This window comes from Xiphophorus hellerii, chromosome 3 (genome assembly GCF_003331165.1).
Source record: "Xiphophorus hellerii strain 12219 chromosome 3, Xiphophorus_hellerii-4.1, whole genome shotgun sequence".
NCBI classification, from domain to species: Eukaryota; Metazoa; Chordata; class Actinopteri; order Cyprinodontiformes; family Poeciliidae; genus Xiphophorus; species Xiphophorus hellerii.
In genome coordinates this window covers 14,856,802-14,873,978 of record NC_045674.1, presented here as the reverse complement: position 1 = coordinate 14,873,978, position 17,177 = coordinate 14,856,802, and the positions used below count along the sequence as shown (strand labels likewise).

The following is a 17,177-nucleotide window of genomic DNA, read 5'->3' as shown; positions in this document are numbered from 1 at the left end:
GGTTTTCAAGCATTTACTAATTTAATTTTCTGTCACAGGATCTGAAATATAAAACCGGCCCCTCCAAACCCTTTATTTTTTGGATTGCTGATCTGTTGCATAACCCAAGTGCAACTGAGCATAGGTTTGTCAATGCTCCTTCAGAGAGCAGGATCAATCCTTTCATTAATTGCTGGAAGCAGCAAAGTAGCTCCGTACCATCACACTGCCACCACCATGTCTGGCAGCTTCACTTAATGCACACAGAGGTGCAAACACAATATTTTACCAACATTGTTGGGGATTGTCAAGTTGCTTTTTGTCAAATGTGAAGCAAACAAAGATCTTCAAAAAGTAGGAGATCTTCCAGCCTACTCTTTGCGGTCATATAGGTTATTTTTAAGGGATTTTTTTTTTTAATGTTTCATGTCTGTAATCAGTCCTAAGTTTATATTTTTCCTGACAGGGTAAGAATGCTTTGAATACTCGTTTTCCTCATAATTATGTAAATAGTTTTGTATCCTTGACTGATATTAAAACTCATTTGATAGTCAAGTCAAAATACAAATAAACTTTGTAAAGGAGCAGCTTATTTGCATGACTTTTGATTATAATTAAATTGTTTTCAACATGCCTCCGATTTTACAATTCCTTTAAGCATACAAATAATTTCTGGTTATAATGTTTCCCATAAATCTCCTGTGGGACTCTTGGTTAGTTTTAAATCCTGCAGTCTGAATACTGGCAAAAGAAAAAAGAAGAAGAAGCTGTTTTTCGTATTCCTCCCCTGTCTTCGTGTCACAGACTTGTGTGAGTTGTCATTTCCTGTTTCTCATCATGCAGGGAGGCTTAACAGGTCTGGTTGCGTGCAGTCTGCTGCCGGTGCAAGCCGCCGCGGTCCTCTGGGCTCAGCGGGCATATAGCACCCTGCCCTGCTGGGCGATGGGTTCATGGGAACCCCCTTGTGATGGGATTTATACATGAAAGGCTGCATGTGTAGAGTTAGGGCTATATGTTGGAGGACACAGGCTCACAGAGGGAAGGAGGGGAGGCCAGCAGATGGTGACCTTTAGCAATACATTAACATGAACCTAGTGAACCCTTCGCAAGCCTCCCTCTCTCTCTCTTTCTCTCTAACTATCTCTCTGTCTCTCTTTCTCCCCACTCTGGGTGCACACACACACATCGAAGATAGGAAAGCTGGATGTGCTGTTGGTTTGTCTTCTGAAAAAGCTGGGTTGCAAGCTTCAAGAAACTGAAATAGGGAATGTTTCAAATTGCAGATTTGTTAGGTTCTAGAGTAATGGTTTTTAAAATTTGTCTCTTATACAGAGCTTTGTATAAAAAATAAAAAAAAAATGATGGGATAAAATGTACATTTTTGAGTATTTGTGAGTAATGCATATAGTTGCTCTGTTTAGACTTGTTTTGTTAATAAATATTTTATATGTTTATCATCATTTCAAAGTTTTACTTACATTTTGTAAATATTTTATAGGTTTGAACGGTAACTGTAGTGTTTTCAACGTAGCTGTTGGTGACACCGAGTTAAACCACAAATGAAGACCCTGGAGTTCAGTTGCAGCTTGTTTAATTGTCTTCATGAACATGTGGTGAAAACTGAAATGACAGAAAATATACTCTATCTCAACATGTAAAGAGATATATGCCCAAATTAAGTGGTTCAAGTTCGCTAAAATAACATTACAGGAAAATCAACAATAACATCCAACTAAACAGTATAAACTGCCATATGATGTAACTTACGGCGTTCCTGCATGATAATTCAGAGTGGATGGCATCGGATAACATTTCCATGCTGCCTCTTGCATGTGAACCTTTGTTTTTAGCAAAAACGGAATACCGGAAGTACGTAACCGGAACCGGAAGTAGGTAACCGGAACCGGAAGTAGAATTTACCGATAAAGCATTCTTTATAAAAACTTATATAAAGCATAAATTGTTTGTCTAAACAACTTGCAATCATTTTAATTACAATGAAATACTTTTAGAATTATTTATTCAACCTTATGAACTTACTTATTTATAGGAATGTCTTAAGGACAACACACTCCCCGCCTGGCCACTACACTAATGAGGCCACTATACTAAACAATCCATTAAACATTCAGTCCTTTGGCATGAGAAGGATAACTTCTGTAACTGGTCGCATGAATGTCTTTACACAACCTTGACTCCATCCCTTTACCTCGATCTTTCTTACTCGACTGTCTTTGCCTGGGAATGTTGCATTAACCTTTGCCATGGGCCAGCTGTTGCGTGTAACTTGCGCGTCCTTTAGCAGAACTAGGTCACCAACTTGAAGGTTTCTACATGATACAGTCCATTTCTGTCTTTGTTGCAATGTGGGCAAATACTCATGCCTCCAGCGTGTCCAAAACTGGTTGGAAAGAGCTTGAACTTGTCTCCATTGTTTGGTGTAAAGGTCTTTATCCAAGAAGTCTCCGGGTGGAGGTTGAAGGCAAGATTTCTGTGTAATGAGCATCGATGGGGATAGAACAAAGGGGTTCTCTGGATCCGACGACACTGGGACAAGTGGCCTTGCGTTTATGATGGCTGTTATTTCGGCCATGAGTGTGCATAGCACCTCATGAGTCAACTGTATCTTATTTCGCAGCAACATGGAGTCCAGGATTCTGCGGGCAACTCCGATCATGCGCTCCCAAGAACCTCCCATGTGAGACGCATGTGGAGGATTGAACTCCCAGCTGCAACCTTGCTCTGTTAGATACTTCTGCATTGATTTGTCCATTCCTAGTTCCTTGGAAGCCCCAACAAAATTGGTGCCCCGATCTGACAACAACTGTTTGGCGGGACCTCTTAGAGCAAAGAAGCGACGGAGGGCATTTACGCAGCTGGAGGTGTCTAGAGATTCGATTACCTCAATATGGACAGCCCTTGAACTCATGCAGGTAAACATAATGGCCCATCTCTTACTTTCAGCTAGTCCGCCCCTGGTGCGTCTGGCAGTAATAGTCCAGGGCCCGAAAACGTCGAGGCCAACATAAGTAAAAGGAGAACAAGTCTTTAGGCGTTCAGGTGGTAGAGCCGCCATGAGTTGTTGTTCTACTTTCCCACGCAATTTGCGGCAGGTTACACATTTGTGGATCACTGAGTTGACAAGTGTTTTGCACCCTAAAAGCCACAGTCCTGCAGCCCTGATGGCTCCTTCCGTCAGATGACGGCCTTGATGTTCCACTAGCTCGTGGTGATGACGAGTGAGCAGGAGAGAGATGTGACTGTGTTTAAGGAGAATTAATGGACTTTTTTCCAAGTTCTCAATTTCTGAGTGTTTGAGTCGGCCACCGACAGAGATGAGACCATCCTGCAGGATTGGACTGAGCTTTTGTAGAGGGCTCTGCTTTGAGATTGGCTTACCAGCATTAAGGGCAGAAAGTTCTTTTTCAAAGTGAGCCTTTTGTGTCTCTTTGAGGATGACAGTTTTTGCCTGAGCTATCTCCTCTGGAGTTCGCGGGAGGTGACATTTGTGCCAGCCTTTGCATTTGCTGTTTGGATTAGTCCCATTGAAAGATTTTGCGATGTGGATAAGGTTTGCTATAGCTCTGACTAAGGACTTGAAAGTAGAAAAGCGCTCGAAACGTTCACTGTTGAGTACTCGGAGGTGAGTAACATAAGTTCTGATTTCTGGCCTAATCTCTGAATCTTTGTCAGGTTCGATTAAATCAAAGATTTCACTCACGTGTGGTATCTCTGCAGGAGGATGGCGGATGAAGGATGGTCCGGTGAACCAAGTTGACCTTTTTAGCTGAGCTGCTGACAATGACCTCGACGCATGGTCTGCTGGGTTTTCCTCTGTACGCACATAGTGCCATTGTTCTGGCTTTGACGACTGGCGAATGCGCTGTGTTCTGTTGTGGACATATGTATAGAATCTTCTAGAGTCGTTGCAGATGTAGCCTAGCACCACCTTACTGTCGGTATAAAAGTGTATTGCATCAAAATGTAAGTCCAACTCGTCCTGAATGAGGTCAGCCATTTCCACTGCCAAGACTGCTGCACAGAGTTCAAGTCTTGGTATGGTTGGTTCTGACAGGGGAGTTAGCTTTGCCTTGCCCATTATGAATCCAACCTCAACCTTGCCATCTGCTTGGGTTGCCTTTAAATAGCTTACGGCCCCTATGGCCTTGGTTGATGCGTCTGAGAATAAACACAGTTCTTTATGCGTCGCTTGACTGAGAGAAGTAGATGTGAAAGTTCTAGGGACATGTAGTTCCTTTAGGTCCTGAAGGGAATTCTTCCATGTTTCCCAGTTACTTTGTTTGTCCTCTGGAAGGGGTGTGTCCCAATCTGAACATTCAGAAGTGAGTTCTCTGAGCAGAGCTCTTCCTTGGATTGTGACTGGTGCCAATAGGCCCAGGGGATCAAAGACACTGTTGACGGATGAGAGAACACCACGTCGGGTAAATGGTCTGTTTGTGTCGGCTACTGAGTAAGTGAATGTGTCAGTTGTCATTTCCCAAATAAGACCAAGGCTTCGCTGGGACTGTATTTCTTCCCCACTTAAATTTAAGTCTTTAACGACTGCTGCACAGTCTTCTGGGCAGAAGGCCTGCATAACTGCCTGTGAGTTAGAAACAAACTTATGCAGGCGCAAATTAGATTCAGCGAGTGAAGCTTGTGTTCTTTGAAGCAAGTCTATTGCCTCAGCTGAAGAAGGAACAGAAACCAAGCCATCATCTACGTAAAAGTGCCTCTCCACAAACTTGACAGTATCAGCACCATATTCCTTTGCACCTACTCTGATGGCCTTGCGAAGTCCGTAAACAGCAACAGCAGGAGATGGTGAGTTGCCAAATACATGGACTTTCATGCGATAATCGATAACTTCCTTGTTTAAATCATTGTCTTTATGCCAAAGAAAACGGAGGAAGTTACGGTGGTCCTCACGCACCATAAAACAGTGAAACATTTGCTGTATATCTGCCATGATTGCAATGCTGTCAGTCCGGAAGCGGAGAAGAACACCAAGGAGTGTGTTATTTAGATCAGGGCCAGTAAGGAGGACATTGTTAAGTGAGACACCCTGGTACTGAGCACTAGAGTCGAAAACAACTCTGATCTGATCTGGCTTTTGTGGGTGATAAACTCCGAATGTCGGAAGATACCAACATTCCTCATCCTTTTTCAGTGGGGGTGCCAACTCAGCATGACCATTAGAAAAGATCTTTCCCATGAAGGCCACATATTGGTCTTGCATTCTTGGTTTTCTGTTTAGGTTGCGTTTTAAGGATGAGAATCTTGTGAGTGCTTGTTCTCTGTTGTTTGGCAGCCGCTGGCGAGGTTCTTTAAACGGAAGTGGGGCGACCCAACTGTTGTCCTCATCTCTGTACATAGCATTGTCCATTATTTTGATAAACATGGCGTCCTGTATTGAAGGAGCTGGTTTATTGTCATTTTCCGTCCGGTTAAAAACAGTTTGTCCCAAGGCTTGCTCAGGTGCTTTACTCAGTCTATTCGTGTGTGGCATTTCTTTGAGTTGCAGAAGACTGTTGCATGGCTCAAAAACTGTTGGGCGACCATTTTCTAAGACAACTGTTTTTAGAGTGCTGACGGTCGGCCTATGAAGATTACCCAGACAAACCTCCCCTACTACAACCCATCCTAGATCTAAACGCTGGGCAAATGGAGCATTATGAGGGCCATTAACCCTCTGCCTGACCTTGTGCACCCGTAAAACATCTCGCCCAAGTAACAAGAGTATTTCAGCCTTAGGGTCTAGTTCTGGGAGGTACTTTGCTACGGATTGAAGATGTGGCTGGTGAAGTACTGCGCTAGGGGTTGGGATTTCACTTCTGTTGTTGGGAATGTCCTGACACTCAATGAGCGGGGGTAGAGGAATAACTACCGACCCATCTAGTGACTCAATCTGGAAACCTTGAGCCGTTTTGCCCCATGTTTCTACCACACCAGAACATGTTCTGAGATTGTAGGAGAAAGGTTCAGTTTTAATGTCAAAAAGTTCAAAAAACTCTGGCCTGGCTAGGGAACGATTGCTCTGATCATCTAATATTACATAAGCTTTGACTGCTCTGTTCTTGCAACCTAAAGGGTACACCCACGCAAGACATATCTTAGAACATGAACGACCCCACTGACCTGGTCCGCACACATCTGTGCAGCTTGTTATGACATCAACTGTGTCAGGACTGTTTTCTCCCTCCCCGCCATTCTCTTGTGCCAGTGAGGGAGCCTTGTTGATCTGGGCTGGAGAACCAGGATGCATGATTGTATCGTGGCTTGTGCTATCACATTCAGAACATGTTACTGCAGATTTACAGTCCTTTGCAAGATGAGTGACTGAAGAGCAGCATTTAAAGCATATTCCTTTCTCTTTGAGGAAGGCCTTCCTTTCAGTGAGTGGTTTGTTCCGAAACGTCCTGCATTTTTTGAGTGGGTGTGGCTTATTATGCAGTGGGCAGTTCCTGTTAAAGTCGTTGTTGGGGACAGAGATATTGGTTTTGTGTACAGTAATAGGTTTACTAGAGAAAAAGTTCTTTGAATCCTTTTCTGGTCTTGAGTGTGTTTGGCCGTATTGTTGGTGGAAACTTGGATCATTGCGTCTCTTAGCCTCTTTGCACACGAATTGGCAGAAATACTTAAAGGGTGGGAAACAGCCTCGATTTTCCTCTTTATATTGAGATCCATGTGACATCCACCTTTCCTGAAGACCGTGTGGGAGCTTTTCAACAATAGGCCTAATTCCACGAGAAGTGTCCAGATATTGTAGGCCAGGGAGGTAGCCATCTTCCTTGGCGCTTTCAATCTCTTGTAGTAGATCCCCTAGTTCACGCAGTTTGATGTTATCTTTGACCGTTATTCTTGGAAAACTGTCCAATCGTTGGAAGAGTGACTTTTCGATTATTTCAGGAGCCGCATAACATTCGTTTAGTCTCTCCCATGCTTTATGTAGAGCCAATGTAGGGTTGTTGACATGTACTGAGCGTATGCGTTTTACCTGATCACTCGACTCTTTCCCTAACCATTTTGTCATGAGATCTAGCTGTTGAATGGGACTTAGGTGAACATCCGCTGTTGCACTACAAAATGAAGAGTACCATGCTCCATAATTCTCTGGCCTATCATCAAACTGGTAAAGGCCCGAAGTGATCAGATCTCGTCTTGCTATGTATTGTGCAAATGGCTCAACTGGGTATGAAATGCTGGCTGGGGTGTTGCGGTGAGGCGTGAACGGTGAGCAAGTTGGGTTGAAGTGAGCGTTTTGTTTCATTTCACTTATAGTCTGACTGGGCATATTTAGGGCAGCAACATTGTCCTTAGTGAGCTTTTGTTCAGAGCTGATGGGTTGTGGCTCTACACTGTGTTCAACGTGAGGATGCCATGATACAAATGTATCGAGTGAGCTTACTCGTGGGCGAAAGGTGGTTGGTGCTTTTTCAGGACATGGAGATTGTATTATGCCCATTTGAGATTGTACGTATTCACTTGTACGTTCTAATATTGACTTTTCTGACAGAGCTTTTCTCCTGTCGTGCTCCTCTTGTGTTGCTTCAGCTTCCTCCAGCACTTGGGCTTCAGCCACAGCAGCATCAGCTTCCTTTTGTAATGTTATCACTTCCAATGTTGCCTCTATTTTAGCTTTTTCCAATTCACTTTGTGCTCTTTCAACTTTTAACTGTGCTTCTTTGGTTGCATAAGATGCTCTCACCTTAGCAGCTTCTGCTTTAGCTCGAGCGTAAGTAGCACTTACTGCTGATCCAGAAGAACGGCTGCATGCAGAGTTGTTGCTGGATGCCATTTTGATCGTGGAGAATAATCAATTGCCGCCTTTTCACTGTAGTGTTTTCAACGTAGCTGTTGGTGACACCGAGTTAAACCACAAATGAAGACCCTGGAGTTCAGTTGCAGCTTGTTTAATTGTCTTCATGAACATGTGGTGAAAACTGAAATGACAGAAAATATACTCTATCTCAACATGTAAAGAGATATATGCCCAAATTAAGTGGTTCAAGTTCGCTAAAATAACATTACAGGAAAATCAACAATAACATCCAACTAAACAGTATAAACTGCCATATGATGTAACTTACGGCGTTCCTGCATGATAATTCAGAGTGGATGGCATCGGATAACATTTCCATGCTGCCTCTTGCATGTGAACCTTTGTTTTTAGCAAAAACGGAATACCGGAAGTACGTAACCGGAACCGGAAGTAGGTAACCGGAACCGGAAGTAGAATTTACCGATAAAGCATTCTTTATAAAAACTTATATAAAGCATAAATTGTTTGTCTAAACAACTTGCAATCATTTTAATTACAATGAAATACTTTTAGAATTATTTATTCAACCTTATGAACTTACTTATTTATAGGAATGTCTTAAGGACAACACAGTAACACTTGCTGATATTTTGAGAAAATGCAGGAACAGAGGTTGAATTATATAATTCAGAGCATATTAACTCTTGCAATCTTCTTGCAGTGTTATTCTTTATTCAGTTTTCTTTGTACTTAATTGTGTATGATGAAGATGATTTCATTCGCTCTGTCAGTGTTCACAACATCCATCTGCACCTTTATCTGTTTATTGGCTTTTACTATCTATAAACATATTTAAGCGGAATCACTGCAAATGTGGAGCAGAATTTTCATTATTAAGAAACATAATTGAAGTCTCAATTAGAATAATTCCTTATCTTGAAGGATGGCTGGCAGCCCTGCAGTACATAAAGCACTCTCAATGTCTGCTGTTTTTTTTTTTTTTGTACCCAAAGTGCAGCGCGTAAAGTAGGCCAACTCCGTCCCCGAGCTATCTCTCTACCCTCTGTCACACTCTTCGCTCAGTGACGGTGTGAACGTGATTTCGGGGCTCGGGCGTGAACAGCTGTGGAGCAGTCGTGACTGCGTGATCGTTGTCGGCGGCGCGCTGAGGCGGCGTTTCAGCACCAAGGCCAGGGCTCGCGGCGAGAACAATAGGCGGCTCGCGCACCGTGTTGCCCAGGGACCGTCCTCCAAGTTCATCCCAGCAAATAGCCGCTAAAGTCTGAGAAACTGAAAAAATCTTTAAAATGTTACAAATATATTAAGTACATGCGGCTTATTACTACAGTAACTCAAATAAAAAGTTTGACATGGATTCGCTATCTACAGTGTTTATTTCAAGTAAACATCTGTTGACGGTCTCAAAAATAAGATCAATAAAGAAAATTAGGTTGGAGGAAAAAAGCATTGAGAGGACTGTAAAACAAAGACAATTTAAGAGCAAGTACTTCATATCTCAACATCTGTCTTCAGGGCATACTGCCTTGCATATTTTAGATCAGTGGACTCACACTACATTCTTTGAGGGCCAGAATCCTTCAACTTTTAGATGTCTCCCTTGGACCTAAATAGTTTAATTAAATGTTGAAAGTGCCTCACGAGAATGCAGTGAAGTTCTACTAATGAGCTAATATGGAGCCAGGTGTGCCGAAGCAGGGAAACATATAAAAGTCGCAAGACACCACCTCTTCAGGACTGAAGGTTGAGACCCCTGTTTGAGATGCTATGCTGATTTACCACACCTGATTCAGATGATTGTAGTTCAGCAAAAACATGTTAATCAGCCATCAATTTGGAAACTCTGGTTTAGTACAGCTGGAGATATGCCCCTCCTGAATCAGATATGTTGGAAGCATCTTTCCTGGATTTAGGAGAAGGACTGGACTTTAGCTAGTGTTATGTTCAAATAGTTTAACTAATATGGCACACTTAAATACCACTCTGCATTTCAAAAATCCAAATAATTGCTTTTTAGTTTATTGCTCCTGTAAGGTTAAAATAAATAACCATTTAAACACTAGTATGATGTAAGCTAATTACAAATTAAGCTAACGATGATAGGTATCTTTCACACATCGAGTAACTTTGGAATGATAAAGCATCTGGTGTTGATTTACTGGTGTAAACTAAAACTAAAAATCTGATAAGGCTCGGACCAGCCATGTGATTTATCAACAGGATATTCAACAACTCTTAAGATTCCCGCGTGTTTTCGCGTTTTCAACGTAAACATGTTTATTGACGGTCCCTTGATGTTACGTCACAAGCAAGCCATGAAGGGGGAGGGGCCTAGAGAGAGCGGAGGGACACCGGCATCAGTAGGACGTGAGAAGATACCCAACCGTTGGACAGAAAATAAGGTCGAGGTAACTGTCCGCTCATCGCGGTGGGAACAATACCGTCACGGCTGAAAGAGGTCGTAACGTGAGGCCAGCCGAGTTCAAACAGTCGTGAGTTAGTCTAAATGTTAAAAGCCAGCTCGGTTGCAAAACAGGAATTAAAAGTGACAACCATAGCTGGCGTCGTCCACTTTTTGGTGACATTTTCACTCCGCCGGTGAGAAGCTGTCAGCTGCCAGGGCTTTCCTCCTTCTCCTCCAGGAGCACATTTTGTATTGTTTTGTTTGTTTACTTATTTATTTATTTATTTGTTTGTTTTAAAAACACACACGTCAACAGTCGAGCCAGTTGTAGTAGTATCTGTATAAGCCGAGGAGAAGGAGGAGGAGGGAGATCGCGGCTGGGTACAAAGAGCGGCGAGCACCCAGAGAGGAGGCTGGCGGACGGGACGGAGCGGAGCGGAGCGGCGAGGACAACAACGGGGACCCGACCGAGAGCATCTTTGAGTAATTTCTGATCTACGCGAGCTCCACGAGTGATTTTAATTAGCGGTAAGCGCTTCCATGCGTGCAGTCCCTACGTTTCCATGTGTTGTTTTGTTCTGGGGTCTGTATGTATATTCGTGTGTACATTGAGAGTGGATCGGACAAAGAGCAGCGGAGCCCCATGACATCCGTGTGTGTGCACTAACCTACAGCTGCCTAAACAAAGAAACTGCTCCAGTGCAACGATTTCCATCCATTCTCATTCCGTTTCTCTGTTTTTCCATCAACAGGAATCCCTAACACCGTTTATCGACCAAAAAGGTAATTTCCCCCCTCACAGATACTTTTTTATATATATATTTAATTGCAGGGAAAGGTGCCATTATTGTTTTGTTGATTGGCTAATTAACATTTGCATAATTGTTTTCCCAGAAGGTACTGGAGCCCTTTGTCATCAAACAGGGCAATAAATACTCAAAATGACTGCTCAAATGCCTTTATTTTTGGTAATTGGGGAGCAGATTTATATCTTTATTAAATTATGCATTTTTACCAACAAATATGTTCATAGAAAACATGATGATGCTATTTTAAATACAATAAATGGCTTATTAAAAATATCGTAATAAATGTTACAGTTTTGCAGCTCTTTTTTTTTTCTTTTTTTTTTTTACTAAAAATCCAGATTTCTAAATAAATTTTTTTTATTTGTATGTTTTTCTCTTCCTTTTCAATCAGGACTTGTCCAGCAACAGCTGGTCCTCTCCAGAAATACCTGCTCCTGATCTGTTCACACCCCCCACCACCACCCTCAGGTCCTGCAGCCATCACCTCCACTTTGTACCGATGAAGGAGGCCGACGCCATCAAGTTGTTTGTGGGGCAGATTCCTCGGAATCTGGAGGAGAAGGACCTCAAGCCCATTTTTGAGCAATTTGGCAAGATCTACGAACTGACTGTAATTAAGGATAAATACACCGGGATGCACAAAGGTAGGTCTCACCCACTTACTGTAAACAGTAAGCAGAGAGACAGACAAAATGACACGAGTAAGAAAGAAGCAGGGGGATGGATAGGTAGTGCTGAATAGATAGACAGTGTGACAGTGAGGGAGTTGGATGGGTGGATTTTTCTGAGGCAGCTGTCAGATGTATCCATGGAAACTGTCACAGCACCTCGTGGATTCGTCTCCTGTTATCGCCGCGGTGTGAAATCATGAAGACAGTCAGGAAACCTCACTTAGTGCACAGAGTTACGGATGAACAACTATTGTAAAATTTATCATTATCGTGGAAAAAACAGATATGTTAGAAATTCATAGATATTGTGACATTGTTAAACTCTAATTGATGAAGTCTGCAAACCCTGAAAACTGGTAGGATGGTTGAGATTAATAGTTCAGCTGTTTTCCTGAATAGGAGAATAATTTAAAAGAATAAATTTTTAAATATGATTGTCATGTTGTGTTTAGTTGTGGAATTGACAAGGATGATTAAGTATGAATTTTGAAAACCATTTTATCATCACTTTTATTGTAATCACAACAAATGCCTCAAATATTTATGATAAAATCTGAAATTGATATCTCTCATCCTACATGGAGCTATCCTGAATTAACTGGACATGGCTACTTGAGATGCACTGATCTGGCTTTTCTTAGCCAATACCAATTTAAAATTTTCTTTCAGGGCGGACGTTCAGATTTAAATATTTGATTAATTTATGTTTGTTCTTTTATAAGAACTAGAACATAAAAAGAATACCAATTTCTCTTCAAGAAAATATTCTATATAGCCTCACTGCTTCTAGCGGTCATTAATTAATATAAAATATAGTTTAGCGGTAGGGGCAACTTCCTAAGGCCAGTCACTGCAAAATTAAATTATGCTGTTTTAAAACAGAGTTTGAGTCGACTTTTTAGCATGATTTAATATCCTACTAGTGATTAACGCAGTAACATTATTAACTGAAGACATCAGTCTGTCTTTGTATTCTCAAGAGATTTAGTGTGGAATGCCAGCATTTCCAAATCCAGCTCGTTTCATGACAGATAGAGGCTGAAATCTCAACATACTAAAGCAGAGCAACTTTCCTATAATATGTACAGCGTTCGTTTTATCTGCTGAAGTCATCCTTTGAAACTCCAACGAAATATAATCAAAAGTGGATTCCAATTACAGTCCATTCTGGTCCTTTTTGTGCCCTTTAAAGTCAAGTATTAATCAACCCCAAAAAATAATGGTAAAGGAGAGAAATAGCCTGCACCTGCCAAAGTCTAGCTTGCTTCATAAATGACACAGTTTCCTTTGAAATGGCTTCTTATGGGGTTTTTTCTTGTTCTTACCTTATTTTTAAACACCTCTCTGATATTAAAAATAGGTAACTTTGAGCCTTCTTCTCGCAGTAACAACTTCCACACTGAAGAGTGTTAGCGTAGATCTGGTACCACTTAAATTGAGCACACATACTGATCAAAAAAGATTGAATTTATCAGTTTCCAACTGGTCAGTCACTGGTTAGGCTAAAAAAAATCTCTCAATTCTGGCCATCAGCCAATTTCTCGTTGCATATCTATATAATGCCATCTCTCTCTCACACACAAACACACAGCCTTGCACAAACAGTGACCAGGGGTTCTTTCGGTTACATGAACCAGATTAGGCTGTGTGCTCCAATCAGTGTAATGGGACTGTAAGCCTGGGTGACACAAGGGAAAGAATTTGTTGTTTCGAGAATCCCCACGGCCACAGTAAGCCCCTCTTAAACGCAATGAGATGGACGAGAAGATTCATGTGTGTCTTTGTGTGTGCGTGGCACGTGTGCCAGTGCATCTTAATTATTCTGTTTTTCGTCCTCTTTTGTTTTGTTGAATCACAATGAATTCACACAGATTTACACTCCGTGTGAATTAAACTCTTTAATCTGATTCTATGTCACAGCGGATGCTAACCTGCTGCTAATCTTGTTGTCTGACGTGCTGGTGACAGGTGTAGTAAACAGCTCTCCCCAGCCAGCTCTACTATCCACCCCCCCTCACACTCAGACACAGGTACAGCATACAGGAGTACAGACGAGTGATAGCAAACTATGCGTAGTGGTTGATAGAGGGCAGGGGCAGGACGCTGGCATAGCTACACACGTCTGTGCTGTTGTCATGTGCTCTGACTCATGCCGTGGAGTCCTTGCAAAAAAATATCCTCACTATTAAGCTGTATGTTTACATTTTTATTTTCTTGCAAAACATCAATGAGTCAGAAAATTCAACCAGTTAAGCCTGTCACAATAAGCAATAAACCAATTAGTCGCATGATAAATTAAATCAAGCTTGATTATTTCTATTTTTGCACAATTGTTTGTTTTTCACATGTCTCTCTCTATTTCTATCAAACACTGGATGACAAAAAGCTTCAGTCTATTGCAATGGTCTCAACTAGCCCATTTTTTTGAATGGCAGTTTCATTTATTTATTTGTTGTTCCAGGTTTTTTGTTGACTTATTTTGAATAGGGAGCCTATTTCAAATCTCTTCCCGTTCCAGTGTTAAATATTTGTTAGAAATTATAGTTTATTGATCTTTAAGAGGGCAAGCTTGTATTATTATGTCATTACCATTATATTACTCTAAAATAGCCTCAAAACAACATTATTGTTTATCTTAATAACGCATGGTTAAATTTATCCCATAAAGTGATGTACCTAGCAATAGTAAAAGAAAAATATCAATTGTTTGCTGGAGGATGATGCAGAAAAAGACCCACTTGCTGACCTTTTGTACCAATAACCCTGCTCCCCCTCCCACCCTTTTGCCCCTCGCCCTCTTTTTCCCTGTGTTTGCCTCCTTCTTTCTGACAGGATGCGCGTTTCTGACGTATTGCGCACGAGAGTCGGCCCTGAAAGCCCAGAGCGCTCTCCATGAGCAGAAAACACTACCAGGGGTACGTGCTCAAAAACAAACAGCCATAAACACACACTTCCCATGACACTAGGCACCGCTTACTTATGCAACAATACACACAACCTTGCATATATGTATTAGAGATCCCACGCCCTCACCTAAATACATAGACATTTAGCATGCAGGCAAATACACACTGGGGTGTGTGTGTGTGTGTTTGGAGGTTCAGCTCCCATTAGTAACACAGTGACATAACCCAGCAGCCGGCAGGCGTCTTGCTGCTAAGGACAAACATTCCCCCTCTCGCTGGAGACATATAGGGTACTCCACGAGCATTATCATCTCCATTTCTCTGTCTTTCGCTGTCACTCCATCTCACCGTCGTTCCCTCCTTCAGCCTCCGGTGATAGCTGCCGTCTAGAGAGTGTGTAATTAATGTGACCATTCCCCTTTGTCTCATCCCAGGCTCCCTACAGTCTCTCTGTTGAGGGATTGTGAGCAATGACTGTGCAGGGGTAGGACACTGTTCATTATGGAGGGGGCACTGTGCAAGAAGAGCGTCTGTCTCATAGGCTGTAGCTCTCTATCTTTAGCTTTTCCCTTCTTTTTTTTCCCTCTGACCTGGTTTCCAGGTGTCTTGTTTGAGATATTTAGATCAGGCATTTTATGGCTGGTATAATTACATGTGTCTTTGATGTGTGACTGATTCCAATATTTTATTCTTTGGACTGCAACACATAAGAGAACAAAAAATGTTGAATCCATCAGAAAAAAATGAAATAATTAATACGTTTTCCGGGTTTGTCGACTCAAAATAGAGAAACTCTTGAGTTTTGATACTTTTCATGAATTGGAAATACAGTACAGTGTATATGATTTGTGCTATATATAAACAACAATTTATTGGACAGATCAAAGGAACATTAATCTATGTCAACGTCTTGACAATTTACTGATGCATCTTCTACGTTTTTACACAAAGGATTATAAGCAAAATTGACTACTAGAGAGCGAGATATAAAAATGCAAGTAATTTAGAAAAAAACGCCACTTTGTCTTATCTTAGTTCGGATTCACAGCAATTACAACAGAATAGCCAGTGTGCCTCAGCCGTTACTGCAAGTCTCTCCCATCTCGTTTTCTCTGTGTTGCCTTGCAGCCGATCACAGTTTCAGTTCCTGCACCTTCTCCGCAAGCTGGAGTGTTGATAAGATCTATGTGAGAAAATAGTTGACGAAGAGCCTGAAGAGAAAACGTGGGGGAAGGGAAATGTTCTCACACATATGAGCACAAATCCCTGCATACATACATACTTAGCACCATCATGCATGCTCTTTCATGTAGCTGGAGAACACATACACACTCACCTGTACTAGCAGCGTGTTCATAATGACATTAATCCAATTAGAGGCTGCTAAGACGTTTGACCTCTCTGCATTTAGAACACCTCTCTGCAGTCTGTTGTTTGGTTCCTATTTTTTCCCGTGCCGCCCTTTGTTTTTGGAGTTAACTCTACTGTGTTTTATCTCCTCCTTGTCTGCTTGTGACATCAGTGCGAGTTGTATGGAGACAAATTTCACAGACTGAAAGTTGCAGCATATTTCCAGATAAACTGAAGGAATTGTTCTGAACACAAAGATGAATGATTTGCAGGGTGGATATTTACTAAAGAGACTGAAGAGCCAGGATCTAACAATCACAAAGCCCACTACCTTTTGTGCTAAAAATGGGTGTGGCTATCATGTGTTGGATTTTTAGTAACCCTAAACTATTAATGAGAAAACCTTCTTTTAAATGTCCTCAGTTTGTCCAACCTTTTGAGGTTTATCTGAAAATGATAGCATTTTACATTCAAATCAGGTGCATATAACAATGTGAAAATATGTTTGACTAAGATAATATTGTGGCGCTTACAGCTCATCAAATAACTCTTACATAGTTTGCTTACTCAAACCATACATATGTCATAGTATTCAGTTATTTACATTCTGTTTGGCCTTACTGTTTCGGCTCAGAGTGTGACATTTCTTTTAAAGCTAGATTTGTATATAGACGCACCTTTCAGAGATTTGTGACCTATTTACGATTTCCATCTTTTGTGCTTCCTCTACCTCCATTCTGAAACATGAATAATGCTAAATGATGACTCTAAAATGATACTAAAATTATGAGCTTCTTCCATTAGTAAAAGCACTTACACTGAAGAGTGGTATTAGTTCAACCTTGTTGTGCTTGAATATGATTATTCCTCTTAAGAAACCGATAATCATACGAGTCCAATCACTCGCGTTTTGTTTGTGCATCCTTTCTTTGAAACACAGATAGATTCTGTTTACCTTAACCTATTCTGAGGTTTTATTCTGCTTTAAGTTTCCACCAAATGTGTCTTTTTTTTTTTCTCCTTCCTTGTTCTCCTTGGCTCCACCTGCCCGCCTCTGTTGCTTTCTCTGACAGGATTTGGAAATGACTTTCACTTTCTTTCACACTTCTGGACATTGTCCTATCCTTTTCTTTTCCTGTGACATGCCTTTCCTTTACTGTCCCCCAACCCTCAATATCCTTTGCCTCATTCCATTATATCTCTTTTTTCTTCTCTCAAATCCCCTCTGTCCCATGTTCAGCTCCTCCCCTCCTGTCTTCCAGTCTCCGTGCAGCAGTA

At 41.5% G+C, this 17,177-nt stretch overlaps 2 protein-coding genes across 4 annotated transcripts in view; one reads left to right on the top strand and one right to left on the bottom strand.

Moving 5' to 3' along the window:
* Positions 1–1,497: 1,497 nt before the first annotated feature.
* LOC116716235 (uncharacterized) lies at positions 1,498–8,359 on the bottom strand. Of its 2 annotated transcripts, XR_004338418.1 has the most exons (3): positions 8,070–8,359; positions 1,747–7,922; positions 1,498–1,599 (listed from the first exon to the last, which is right to left on the bottom strand). XR_004338418.1 is itself a non-coding variant. In XM_032557156.1 (2 exons), the coding sequence occupies exon 2, from the start codon at positions 7,775–7,777 to the stop codon at positions 2,108–2,110; it is 5,670 nt and encodes a 1,889-aa protein (XP_032413047.1). In that variant the 5' UTR covers positions 7,778–7,922; positions 8,070–8,359; the 3' UTR covers positions 1,606–2,107. The 2 variants fall into 2 exon arrangements, 1 of the variants encoding a protein (XP_032413047.1); XM_032557156.1 differs by lacking the exon at positions 1,498–1,599 and having other exon boundaries at positions 1,606–7,922.
* A 1,757-nt stretch (positions 8,360–10,116) lies between these two features.
* LOC116716252 (CUGBP Elav-like family member 3) overlaps positions 10,117–17,177 on the top strand; it is a 31,456-nt gene continuing 24,395 nt past the window's right edge. Inside the window, exons 1-4 of one of the 2 annotated variants that reach the window (XR_004338421.1) lie at positions 10,117–10,691; positions 10,916–10,946; positions 11,364–11,616; positions 14,476–14,558. Coding sequence is in view for 1 of the 2 variants with exons in the window: in XM_032557184.1 (XP_032413075.1) it covers positions 11,472–11,616; positions 14,476–14,558 (228 nt within the window). In the remaining variant the exon portion in view is untranslated. The remainder of the gene's footprint in view (positions 10,692–10,915; positions 10,947–11,363; positions 11,617–14,475; positions 14,559–17,177) is intronic. The other variant, XM_032557184.1, reaches the window with a different exon arrangement.

What these genes read in the sequence shown, in the direction of transcription:
- LOC116716235 (XM_032557156.1), bottom strand. Translation starts at nt 7,777, where the DNA reads ATGGCATCCAGCAACAACTCTGCATGCAGCCGTTCTTCTGGATCAGCA.